At 44.6% G+C, this 13,146-nt stretch overlaps 1 protein-coding gene across 1 annotated transcript in view; it reads right to left on the bottom strand.

Annotated features, from left to right (window-relative positions):
* Positions 1 to 927: 927 nt before the first annotated feature.
* Positions 928 to 13,146, bottom strand: part of SPOCK1 (sparc/osteonectin, cwcv and kazal-like domains proteoglycan (testican) 1) — a 292,947-nt gene continuing 280,728 nt past the window's right edge. Inside the window, exons 7-8 of the mRNA XM_015413934.1 lie at positions 4,987 to 5,124; positions 928 to 1,118 (exon numbers count right to left, since the gene is read on the bottom strand). Coding sequence (XP_015269420.1) covers positions 928 to 1,118; positions 4,987 to 5,124 — 329 coding nt within the window. The remainder of the gene's footprint in view (positions 1,119 to 4,986; positions 5,125 to 13,146) is intronic.

Below are 13,146 nucleotides of genomic sequence, written 5' to 3'. Positions count from 1 at the left end.
AAGCTGAACTGGTTTGATGAACGAGAGAAAAGGTCATCTAAGATCTTATCCTACACTTTTTTAGTCTTGGGGTGGAGGAGGGGAATTTCACTGAATTCCAGACTATGCCAACCATTTGCCAGAGGAAGTGAGGAGAAACTACAACTGAATTCTTTCTGACTTCAAGTCTGTGGGTGACCAAGCCAGAATACTAAGATGAATTGATCTTTTTAAACAAGTACCAGATGGAGAAAAAAGAACCACTTGCTTAAAATCAGAAAGCACAGTAATAACAAATGGCGCCAAAAAAAAATCAGTTGCTGAAAACTTCAGTATTATTGACAACATAAGAGGAACCTGGAACTGTCGCTCTGACGCACTGACTCCCCTGCTGTGTTCTGTGTTCCATGAACAAAAATGTCATGTGCTGCATGACTGAAATAAGCGAAGAAAATCTGACTAAACAAGATGCATCACCATGCTGGTAAAAGGGAACAATGCTCACAGTTATTCCAAACAGTAGTTAATTGAGCAGGGAAGCTGCCTTCCAAATTAAACACACTGTACAAATTGAATGGGGTGGGGGCAGGGTAGACAGACGATTGTTCCCATCCTGCAAGTTTCCTGTGTACATGAGCTCCAAGGCACATGTGTGCAAGGTCGTTGTACATGTGCAAGGAGCTCCCAAAAATGCAAGGTCTTCCCAGTTCACTTCAATGTCAGGATCAGCTCTGCATGCTCATCTCCATTGTGTTTGTGGAGTTATCCCCAGCAGTAAAGTGAATGGGAAGCCCAGCTGTGAGAGAGATCTGTGTGCATATTGGAATGCCTTTAGACTGAGCTTTAGACTGAGCTCTGATGGTGATGCCGGATGCTTCAGTTACCATTGCAGAGATATGAAATGACTTGTGATATTGTGCAAAACATGAGTCCTCAGAGCTATGGGAACTACCATATATAGCCAATTTCATCATCCTTATCATCACCTTCATCTTCGTCATCATCATTGGCTGCTCTTACATGGATCTTCTGTTTTCCTTCCTTGTTCTTTTTTGCTGCTTCATGATCCTCTTCCAAATCATCCAATAATATCACTGATCCACCACTACCAAAATCCCCCGAAGTTTCTTGCTCTTCTTCTGTAACAGGGAAAAATTCATAGTTGTATTTTAAACCCATTTTTGTCAAGACATTTCAATTCTCTAATCACTTTAGGTACTTTATTATTAGTTTTTGCAAAGGCTATATTTTTAAAATAGACATTTTTACAAAGGAAAGTATCTACTGGTGCTCAGAATAACATACAGTCTTCTGCTGTACCCACAAAACCATGCGTTTCAGGAGGAAGCAATAGCTGAAGACAGAACCTTACATCTCTACATTGTTGGTTCAAATCCATTCCAGGTCAATGGTGACTGAAAGACACCACCATCTGATGAGTGTTCGAAGATATCTGAAATGAGTTGCTGGTCTCAGTAAATTGTGAACCTCATAAAAGCCCCATCACATACATCACTACTGATATCTTTGCTTCTGCCCTGGTACTGGCAAGAAAATATGGAATGTAAATTGAGCCAGAAATATTTTTAATGCCAATAGTTGTCCCATTGATTGGTACAACAAAAAATGCTACAGGAAAGGCTTTATTTCTTTTTGGCAAAAAATATTTAGAATGATTAAGAAACTATTAATCACCATGCTTTCATTTGATTCAGAAGTAACACTTCTATGGGTGTTAGATCAAGTTGAATCCAATGGGGATCTTCTACTGGCATATCGGCACTTCATGCAAGTAGAGTGGTTCTTATACTGAATGCAGGTTACAGTTTTGGACACTTCCTTCCTTCCAGTGCAAAGCCTCCATTCCCTCCTGTGCGATTTGTGAGGGTCCCCTGACCTCAAGAAATAAGATTTCAGGGGCCCAGCTGGAGGAAGGTGGTGGGAAACTCCCATTCTTTGAGTTTTGCTTCACTCATGGTACTTTGGATCAAATTCATAAATATGTCTTTTATAAAGACATATATAAACAGTAGTCTTTTATTTATAGGCAGCAGCAAAAATATTACTTATTAAATGCTGGAACCGCACTAATTTTTAGCTTTTAAAAACGCAGCTGGCATATATAATCAAAAGCTGATGAGGCATTACATGGCTGTAACAAGATAACTTTAGCAATGACAAATCTAGCAATGTTGTTCATTTAAATATTTTTGTATATAATAGAATTTTAACAACCTCTCCCCCGAAACACACATATAATAAATGAACATACATAAAACTATCACAAAAAGATATAGAGAAATTGTATGCATGTATCTTTGCATAATTTGGCTGTTCAGATTGTTGTTGAGTAGCCAGGGGCTCTTTATGTCCATAAGGAGGAGTTATAAGTGAAATAGCTGGCAAATGTTCATTGCAATTGGTATGCCAAAACAAGGCTATTGAAATGAGCATCTGTGATGGACTGCACTTTTAAAAGCATAGAAGTGCTGTGTAAACAGATAAAGGACTGTGAAGGGTTAATTCTTCACAGAGCCAAAGAGCCTTGACAGGCTGCTCCAAGCAATCTGATTGGTTAGCAGCAGCTGAGCAGAGGAAGTCTGGAGAGAGCTGCATGCTGAGGAGAGAATCAGTCGGATTTCAGCCCTAGCTGAGAAGAGTTGAGTACTTACAGTTTCATAATTCAGCCCTGACTGGGAGCAGTTTAGCACAGACAGGAGAACTGGGGAAAAGTTGGCAAGGAAGTTTGGGAAGAAGGTGAAGACTCCCATTCGGGCCAAGGAAAGGGTAAAGATCTTCTAGAGTGAGAAGAAAATTCCCTAACTAGTCAAACAGGGAGTTCGCTCTGAAGAGTGCAGAGATCCCTGAGCTGGTGTGGTTAGAAACTGCCTTTAGAGACCTTAAGGCTGTGATCACACGCGCCTTTAGATCTGACATAGCTGCGAATGCCTGACGGATCTAAAGGGTGCAATCAGACAGCAACATCTGGGAAGCATTCCACAGTCATCTGCAATCCATGCCGCTCCACCAGAGAAGCAGAGTTAAAAGGCACTGGGGAAAGTCCGGCTCTAATGGGTTCCGATGGGCCACAGATGGACCTTCCCCTGTCTGATCGCGCAAGCACGCTCTCATGCCATCGGGATGGTCTGATCATGCCATCCCAGCTTGGTGCCATTCCCCCCCCCTCGCAGTGTGTGCATCATTGCATACTCCATAGGGAGGCCTCAGTGCAGAAGTGCAATTCCTCATTGAAGCTCATGGGAAACAAATGGCCAACCCCCCCCCCCCCCGACTCATCTGCGGTTGCGTCTGATCACACAGTGACAGGCTGAGCCCACAGCTTGAAAGAGCTGTGTGATATCACAACTGTGCATCAAATTCCTTCCGAGGAGATAGCCTCACTTCCCCTCCACTCCAACTGGTGCGTGTGACCGCAGCCTAAGAGTCAGTTAAAAACTCAAGACGAGAACTGGTGTTTCGAGGGAAGGGGTTTTGGGTACTGGAAAGAGTGTACCAGCCTTCCGGAAACCAAAAGAGTTAGAAAATAAAGAAAGTATACTGAAATGTTTGGGGAAAACACAGGAACAAAAGCCTCTCAACATAAAGATTTAAGTAACTGTGAATAGCTTAAGAAACTCTCATTAGCCTGAAACATAAGAACTAAAGCCTGTGCATGTACTGGTTTTACCTCAGAAATTTTCAGCCCCTGATTTCACCTGACCTTTCCCCTCTATGTTAAACAAAATATTTTTGTTATTTTTGAATTTCAAACCACTTTGAGTGCCACTTAAGTTGCTTAAATTAAATTGGGCTCCTGATCCTTCCCTCAGGTGCCTGGGCTGAGCCAACAGCCAAAATATTGTACTGTGACAGGGTGGGACAGCCAGAGTTGAAGAAAAACACAAAAGAAAAACATTACTAGGGTGGCTCAGTCATTAAAGGGGAAGAAAAACGGAGGGGAAATCCTGCCTCTGAGGGAGGGAAGAAAATGGGGCCGTTAGAGCACCATTCTAATATTATATCCATTAACTAGAGTAGGGGTTTTCAAACTGCATTCTGGTGAATCCTGAGGTTCATCAAAACACAGTTTAGGAGGGATTATAAATACAAATTACCTAGATTTGAGTCTAGTAGCACATTAGTGACAAACAAGATTTTGCTTGCCTCTGCCCAGCCACCCAGAACTTCCTTGGTGTTCTCCAATCCAAGTACTAACCAGGACCGACCCTGTTTAGCTTCCAGGATCAGCTGAAATCAGGCTAGCCTGGACTACCCAGATCAGGGACTTTTGTCTAAGTCCCCCTCCCCCAAAAAACAAAATGCATGCACAGTGATCAATTTCAAAGAGGATATTCCAAGCCTGTAACTTTCATTCATAAGAACAAAACAGGAGTTATTGAATCTTTTATAAGTCGGGCTTGGTTTGTAACAAATTCTACAGCACATGTCGTCTGAGGCAAGCATATCTCACTGTAACCACATTTTCTCCACTCTGAGAGTTGGTTTGTATATGAAGCTTTAGAAATTTCCACCTAGCGCATGCAGTTATGGTGGCTGCTTGAGTGTGTGTATGCCAGAGTAAGCAGCTATGACATAACAGCATTCCAGTATACAGATACATTTTTGTTCCTAAATCAGCTCTGGTTGATATCACCACTTAACTGAGTATAGTGTTCATTTTAAACCCAAATCACTAAATGATCAATGTACAGTAACAACACCCCTCCCAGCATAATTTATGAGTATAAAATATAGCGATTTTAAACTGGCAGGAAAAAATGCATCAGATACTTTTACCAGTTTCATTTTGCTAGGCATGCTGAAGAAGAAAGGTTACTTGCCATGAGCGCATTTGCATTATAAATACAAAGAAGATACTTGTCATGCCAAGTAATATGTTTCTCCTGGTTGTCATTCTGTGCTCTCCTAGTCAATCTCACAGGGGTGTGCAAGGGCTCACACCACATTAAATCCCATTTTATCTGAGGGAGGCATGCCATTACTCACCACAGCTAACAGTTCCTTGCTTCCTTGAGCCGGCTATCTCATTTCCATACTTATCGACACACCAGCATTGCCCAGTACTGCCATGACACTGAGTTGCTTTGTAATAGCCTTCCTCATTGCACCGTGGAATGAAAGCACCTGGGGATAGCAAATGGGGTCATTGTCAGTAATAGAAATACGTGCAGTTGTAGAATTAAGTAGGAAGATAAACCGGCATGAAGATGGCCCTAATTTACATGAAGGTCTCCTCTGACAGTCTGGATGGTGCAGTTGAAACAGTCATAAATATAGTTCCCCTTGAAGCAACACCAAGCAACAGGAGAGGGAGGACGAGGGCCACAGTGGCGCTCCTCATCTTGTTTTGCTCTGCAAGGCCATGTAGGCTGGCAGATAAAACACAGGTTGATACTGACCTGGAGAGATTTTTGAGTTGTTATATAGCAAAGATTGGCTGCCCGATATACCCAGCCAACATGTTCCAAAAAGTCTGTAGAACAGGGTTTCCAGTCTTGTTGGGCACCTTTGGAATGTTAAGGATGGACAATGGCTACCACCCCAAAAAGACTGCCCCTGGCACCCCGTGGCAGTCACAAAGGGTGATTTCCCACAAGTGCTGCTCCGTGCTCACTCCTCCCTTTTGCCCCGATGGTAGGTGTCAATTTTACACAAGCTGCTGCGTGTCCACATTTTGCTCCGCAGCTTTGTGCAATTTTCCCCGCGTCTACTCAGTCCTCAAAAAACAGGATTGAGTAGACGCGGGGAAAATCGCACAAAGCTGCGGGGCAAAATGCAGCCGCGCAGCAGCTTGTGTGAAATAGACATGTACCATCGGGCCAAAGAGAAGAGTGAGCGTGGAGCAGCGCTTGTGGGAAATCACCCAAAAATTATAGGAAGCTGTAAGCCAAACATCCTCCTATGATGAAGGCAGCTATTTCTGAATGGAGGCTCCCTACAGATGCAAAGGGGATGCTTTTTTTGGGTTTTTTGTAGCAGTTCGTACTCCAGTAATGCCTCTGTCGCAGAGGTGAATATTAGACATTGCTGGAGCCATAGAGGAACCTACTATGCTGGGAACCAGATGCAGGATCTACACCTCACTAATATGGCCGCGTATCCTCTAGTTCTTTGCTACAAAAGAGAACACACTGGTCCTTTGTACCTTATAATGAAGTCTTTATGCACACACTCTTTTGGAAGACTGAGATTTTTAAAAAAAATTTCATGTTTTGTTTTTAATTACAGATTTCCATATTTACAAAATGAGTTAACGTGGCCGCGTATCCTCTAGTTCTTTGCTACAAAAGAGAACGTACTCTGGTCCTTTGTACCTTATAACAAAGTCTTTATGCATACACTCTTTTGGAAGACTGAGATTTTTTTAAAAAAATTCATGTTTCGTTTTTAATTACAGAGTCCTTAATCCAGCAACACAAATTATTCCTGGATGGTACTTGCCATCTGCTTGTTAGGCGATCCCATGTATTAAAGATGTACCATTACTGGAGCTATTCAGACTGAGATTTGAAGACACATGAGCCAAGTTAAAGGGAAAAAATCTAGATGAGCTTTCATTTTGTAACAAACACATGGTTTTGTGTATCGTTGTGGCTTTTCGTTCAAATACTCCTTTCTCTATCAAGAAGGCTGTTTTCTTTCTGTACCAGCCTCAGCAGATAGAAGGCAAACACAGTTCAGCCCCCTGCCCCCAAACCTCTTTTCCCTGGAGATCATTTAGCTGAATCCCTCCATGAATGCCTCTGTAGTAATTTCCATTGTCTGCTGCTTGCCTCAGTTTCAGGCTCAGAAAAGCAGCCTTTTATTGTCTCCAATGATATCTGAAAAAATATCTTGCCCCTTTGTCAGAGAGATGCCACTTGATTTACTGCTTGAAATAAGAGAGGCCTCTTTCACCAGTTCCATGAATAGAGCATCTCTGCAGAGTGTGCATATATGTCAAAAGGGCTATTTCCACTCCATTTCCCATGGAGAGAAAAAAGGATGGAAAATGTATTGCTCAAATGCCATGCCATTACTTCCATAAAAGACACCGAAATAGGAAATTGCTCATATATATATATTTAATACATTATACGTCAATGCATTTTTTCCCATTTCAGTCCAGTGCAGATATTGAAGCGCCTACCCGTTTTTAAAAAATGTTACAAATGTAGTTCATAAATATTTGAACATTAATCATCCTGGATCTGATCTGATCTGGGTAGGGGTGGAGGAATTGCCCTTGTAAACTTTGCCTACTTGGGTATGCTGAAACATCATGCCTAAGAAGTTCAGTGAAAAGAAACAAAACATTAGTGTTGACACAGGGTGAGTATACAATTGCCAGGCACCGTCTAGTACAGTGGTGGGGAACCTATGGCACAGGTGCCAGAGGTGGCATTTAGAGCCCTCTCTGTGGGCATGTGTGCCATTGCCCCAGTGTAAGCCTGCACGCCTGCCATGGTGTTTTTATGAACTGAGTTACTGTACCTGATGAAGTGTGCCATCGCTGTACCTGATAAAGTGTGCCAATGACAGACTGTGCCAGAAACTGACATGCTGTGAACTCCCAATTGGATACATACCAGAGACACTGTTTCCTCTTATGGTTGCTATTCCTGAGGTGTTCCCATGCCCAGCGAACGCCATTTTGTTCTAAGCACATGGCCACAGAAAGCAGCAGACTCCATTTCGTTCCAAGCACATGTCACAGAAAGCAGCAAACGCCATTTCAGAACCACCGCATGGTAACTTACCTCCTGGGGGCCCCCTCCCCCTCGCACCAACGGACAGCACGTACTCACAAAGACCCTATTCAACCTGGCTGCATGGACATGAGTCAGCCATCTACATACGAATACCCCTAGCCCAGGTGTCTTGATTGAGTTAGTCACTAGATCTCAAATTGCCCTCCAGTTTCCAAGCCCTCCCAGAGAATTACAATAGCCAATTCCAGACCTCTTGGCTATGACAAAACGCCTCGTCACAGGGGAGGTCTTCCTGGCCCCAGCTCCGCCCCTGACCCTGTTTGATCTAATCAGGAACGCACCTCCAGTTCGCGCTCTTGAGCATTCTACCTGAAACCCCCCAGCGCTCTCAAACTACGCCCTCTATTTAACCTGCTTTACCCTTCAATCCAGCTTTCTATCCCAAATCCTTCCCATCCCTCTCTTTGTTCTAGCAGTGCACAGCTAGAACTTCTTAGCACGTGGTCTTAGCTGGTCTGAGTCCATTCGCTATTCTTTTCCATTTTCTCCCCATCCTTACCCCTTCGCTTGAAGTTTGGAGCCACGCAGAAGCAGCCAGGTAATTATACCCCAAAGCATCAACCAACGTTACCTGCAAATTGCAACTGTGCTTAATTATTCTCTCTGTATTTCCTAGTTCTTGTGTGTTGTGGTTGTTGTGTGCTTACTGTGTGAAGTGTGCTAGTAAACAATTATTATTATTAAGAAGTCTGCCTCAGTCTCTTATTGGGGACCTCAGAATCAGTGCCATCCTCCGTAAACAAAGACGGTTGTTCCTGAAGTTAAAAACTGTACCAATTGTTTCCTTTTTGGAGCAATTCGGCTAACACCAGCCAGACCCAGACCATCATTAAAGTGTCAAATTCTCCGCCAAATAATTTTAAGTAAATGAAAGCATTTGGGATTGCTTTCCTTACTTTGTTTGGATCATCTTAAGTTAATGTATGAGTTGTTTTTTCTAAAGTAAAGCCTCAGTATTCAGGTTAAATTGCCGTGTTGGCACCTTGCGATAAATATGAGGGTTTTGGGTCGCAGTTTGGGCACTCGGTCTCTAAAAGGTTCGCCATCACTGGACTAGTACCTCATCAGGATGGCATATTTAGGCCCTACCTTTTTTCTAGCCTACTCCTAGTACAACATTGATTCAAGCAGCATGCCAGTTTCTCTGATATAAATCTCTGCTTCTTCTGAACTCCTTAGATCCCTGGCTGTCAATGAACACAGGCCTCTTGGACCCAGTTGGTTCTTACTGTTCATCCCCCTGCATTTTACATCTGTCTATTCTTTGCCAATTCCTCTGTTACTTTTGGGATCCATTTTCCCATCCCTTGTTTGCATTCCTATTTAAGTTCCTTCCCCTACCACAGCTGGCCAGCAGAAGCAGGACAACCAAAGCTGTGCTGGGAGAAGATCAATTCCGTCCATTAAAGCAATCATACCCCTAATCTAGCCGCCTGCTAGTATTTGCCTAGTGATAAGGCTGGCCCAAGCAAACTCCATTCATTTAAAAAGGTTTTGTGCTGGCAGAAGAACTGAAGGTCAGGCTGGCCAAAGTAGACTGGGTTAGGTAGCATTAGAGATTACAGTCGTTTGAATGCCAACTAGTGTTTAAATGAAAAAAAACTCCACGATACTAAAATACACATTGCATGAAGATCTGAGTAAACTGACATGAAATGCACTGTGATCAGACAGAGGATTGCAGTTTGCTTACTACAGTACCTTGTGGGAGTGGTTGATCTCTTTTGTGGTTTAACAATATCTGAATTGATGCCACTTCCCCAAATACTCCCTGTGACTCTGCAGCTCTAAATGTAGCATATATAACTCCTGTATGTAGCATATATACATGCAGGGGTCATTTCGTAGAAAAAGAGCTGCAGGAGCTCATTAGAATATCTAATAGGCTATTAGCATAATAGCTCATTAGCATATGCCATGCCCCCCGACATCACCGGAAGTGATGTCAGAAGGGGAAGCAAAAGGGGGGGAGGCATCTTCAAAGGCCTCCTCTTCCCTTCCCCAGCCGGTCTGCCAAGGTGTGTGTGGGGGAAGCGAAGAGAGAAGGGGTTTAAACTTTAAACCCCCTCTCTCTGGAGTGGCGCCGCTGCTTCCATTATTTTCTATGGGGCCATAGAATACAATGGAAAGATAGAGCTGCCACTGCGGCACAACTTCAGAGAGAAGGGGTTTAAAGTTTAAACGCCTTCCCTTCCCCGCTCCCAGCCCACCTTGGCAAGTGGGCTGGGGAAGGGAAGAGGAGGCCTTTGAAGATGTCTCCCCCCTTTCTTACTTCCCCAGCTGGCCTGCCAAGGCGGGGTGGGGTGGGGAAGCGAAGAGAGAAGGGATTTAAAGTTTAAACTCCTTCGCACTAGAGTTGGGCTGCAGGAGGAGGAAAGAGGGAAGGAAAGAGAGAGAGAGTAGAGAGAAGGAAAGAAGGAAGGAAAGAGGGAAAGAAAGAAAAGGAAAGAAGGCAGGATAGAGGAAAAGAAAGAGAAGGAAAGAAGGAGGGAAAGATTTTTGAGAGGTGTCCACCCCCCCCCCCCCAAATACCTGGCCAAAGTGGGCGAGCTGAGGAAGGCTTCTGGACCCCCCCCTGCACTCTCCTGGCTTGCCTGCCTTGGCGGGCGAGCCAGGAATGGCCAGAGTGAGAGTGGAGAGGCACTTAAATACCTCCCCGTGCCTTCCTCAGCTTGCTTGCTCAAGCGGGTGAGTCAAGGAAGGCTTCTGGAGCCCCCCTCGCCCACTGAGGCAGGTGAGCCAGGAGAGGGCATTTAAATGCCTCCCCGTACCTTCCTTGGCTCACTCGCTCAAGCAGGCGAGCTGAGGAAGGCTTCTGGAGCCCCCCTCGCCCACTGAGGCAGGTGAGCCAGGAGAGGGCATTTAAATGCCTCCCCGTGCCTTCCTCGTCTCGCTCACTCATGCGGGCGAGCCAAGGAAAGCTTAGACACATTTAAATGCCTCCCCATGCCTTCCTCAGCTAGCTCACTCGCTCAAGCGGATGAGCTGAGAAAGGCTTGTGGAGCCCCTCCGCCCTCTCCTGGCTCGCCAGGAAGGCCCGGGAAGAGAGCAGAGAGGCATTAAAATGCCTCCCTGTGCCTTCCTCAGCTCGCTTGCTCAAGCGGGCGAGCCGAGGAAGGCTTCTGGAGCCCCCCCCCACCCTCTCCTGGCGAGAGAGTGGGGAGACATTCGGTTCCCTAGTCTGATCTTTCCGTTATATTCTATGGGGCCATAGAATATAATGGAAAGATGACTCCATAGAATATAATGGTGTGGCGTGACTCTAGAAAAAGGAGTACGGGGGCGGGGCTTGCTGCCACCACCATTTGTGCCCACTCCTGGGCCGCCGGAGTGATGCTCCGGCGCACTCCGGCCCCAACCGACCTTTGCATACATGATGAACATATCTGTTATGAATGCAACTGTTATATGTTTCAGTATAATGTTAAACAGATAGACAGCAATCTGTTGCAAATAGTTAAACACACACACAAGCAATGGGCCCTAGGCTATGCAGTCAAAAGAAAATTTAAACAATGGTAATGTCTTATACAAATGCTGGAGGTTCATTCCTCCACAACTAAGGCTTCCTAGGTTCAGAAGCCATGAATCAAATGCCAGTTTGCTGTGACATCTGACTTCAGGTACTTGGATGAACTGAATTTTGTTTCTTCTCCACAGCCATATGAACCTACCCAACCACTCCAGTCATCTTTGGAGGCCCTGCTTCGAGTGTCACACTGTCTGAGGCTAGACAGGTGGTAACCCGAGAATGAGCTTTCTTGGTTGTGGTGCCCATACTTGGGAACTCCCTCCCCTGTGTGTCTCTCTCTATTATTATCTTTTGCCAGTAGATGAAGCCTTTTTAATGTTGCTTGGGGTTCCCTCATGAACTTCTGTTAGCCCTTATTAGCCCTCCTCCCTGTCAGTGTGTTTTTATGTTGTTTATGTTTATATTGTGTTATCAATAATTGTTTCTTTACATACACACGTATGTGTGTGTGTGTATGCTTTGTAATGTTTGAAATATTTTAATATTTGTTGTCCTGGGGACCCTGAATTGGGTAGAAAGGTGACATTGAACAGTTCTAAATAAAATAAGTAAATAATAAATAAACCCAGTTTATGGAGAGGAGAAAAATGCCAGTTTGCCCAGATGCCTGAATTGAGATGTCTCAGCAAATTGGAGTTTGATTCATAGCTTTTGAAACCAGAAAATGTTCAGTCATGCTGTGTGTGTGACTGGTGGAATGTGTGCGCAAACACCGAAACAACCCAGTTTATAGCCACCATAAAACAATCCACTTTTTGTTCATGACATCTAAATGCTGCTAGAGTTTACTTGGAAGTCTCTGAAATACCCGAATAATTTGATGTCTTTAGACTCATTTCATAGCAATTGCAATCATGGGCTTGTGTAAAAACTGGTTCCCAAGGTCCTGTCAACACTGCAGCACCAAGAAGGGCTATGCAAATGAAGAAATTGTACAAGAGATGAAAAAAGGTGTTTAGGGCTAAAGTCTTTATTGATGCTACAAGTATTGGGGTGAGTGTTCTCTTTTTGCTTCCATGGCCTAGTTCAGACTGGCAGTTTGGCCCGGCAGCCAAACATTTCAGGAGCATTTCAGTAGTGGATTAAAGGGACTGGCACATCTGTCAGGCATCCCCCAGCTGTACTCAAGCCGTCTTGTGCCGCTTCCCTCCCGAGTTTAAAAAGTACCAGGTGAAAGTGGTAGCAAACTGTGTGTAGAGCGGGTTGATTCCTGTTCCCTGATGTGAGAATGCAAGCGCTGCTAAGGCGGGAACAACCCACAGTAGTTGATAATAGGCGCTGGCTGTTTCTGCGGCAGGCGCCCATGCGCATAGGCACATGAAGCGGAGTAAAGAAACAGCCGCTAACAGCCTGCCAGGGGCGGGACGACAGTGCGAACACTTCCTTGCGCTTCCTCCACGGTATCCTCCCACTTCATTCGCCGTTCCCAGTCTGTTCCGGGTCTTCTTTGCCACGACTCCCTAGCGCTTCAAACTGCCAGTCTGAACTCGGCCCATAATTTTCATCTTACAGCACTGCCATTTTAGAGTGATACAATCCTATTTGTACAAGTGGGGACCCACAAGCAGTTGCAATGGGGGCATATCATTTTCCTCTCCCCCACTTTTTCCTCTTTCCCCTCCCTGAATGCTGCCATAGCCTCTCCCCCTTGCCTGCTTCCTTGTCTCCTTCCCACTGACCAACACCATTATCTTTGCCCCTGTCTTCAACTTTCTCTTCTTCCCTCCCTCTGGCAGTGTCTTCTAGGGGATTGCAATATTTTTTTAGTCAGTATTTTTTGGTTCAGTTCTATTGGGCCTGAGAAAATTTTGGGATTTCCAAAAAATCCCAGATCCCAATACCGGTACAGTATTCGGATCTGTG

This window comes from Gekko japonicus, unplaced genomic scaffold (assembly GCF_001447785.1).
Source record: "Gekko japonicus isolate JY-2015 unplaced genomic scaffold, Gekko_japonicus_V1.1 scaffold1796, whole genome shotgun sequence".
Taxonomy (NCBI): Eukaryota; Metazoa; Chordata; class Lepidosauria; order Squamata; family Gekkonidae; genus Gekko; species Gekko japonicus.
The sequence above is the reverse complement of the archived record's forward strand: the minus strand, read 5'-3'. Positions and strand labels throughout refer to the sequence as shown.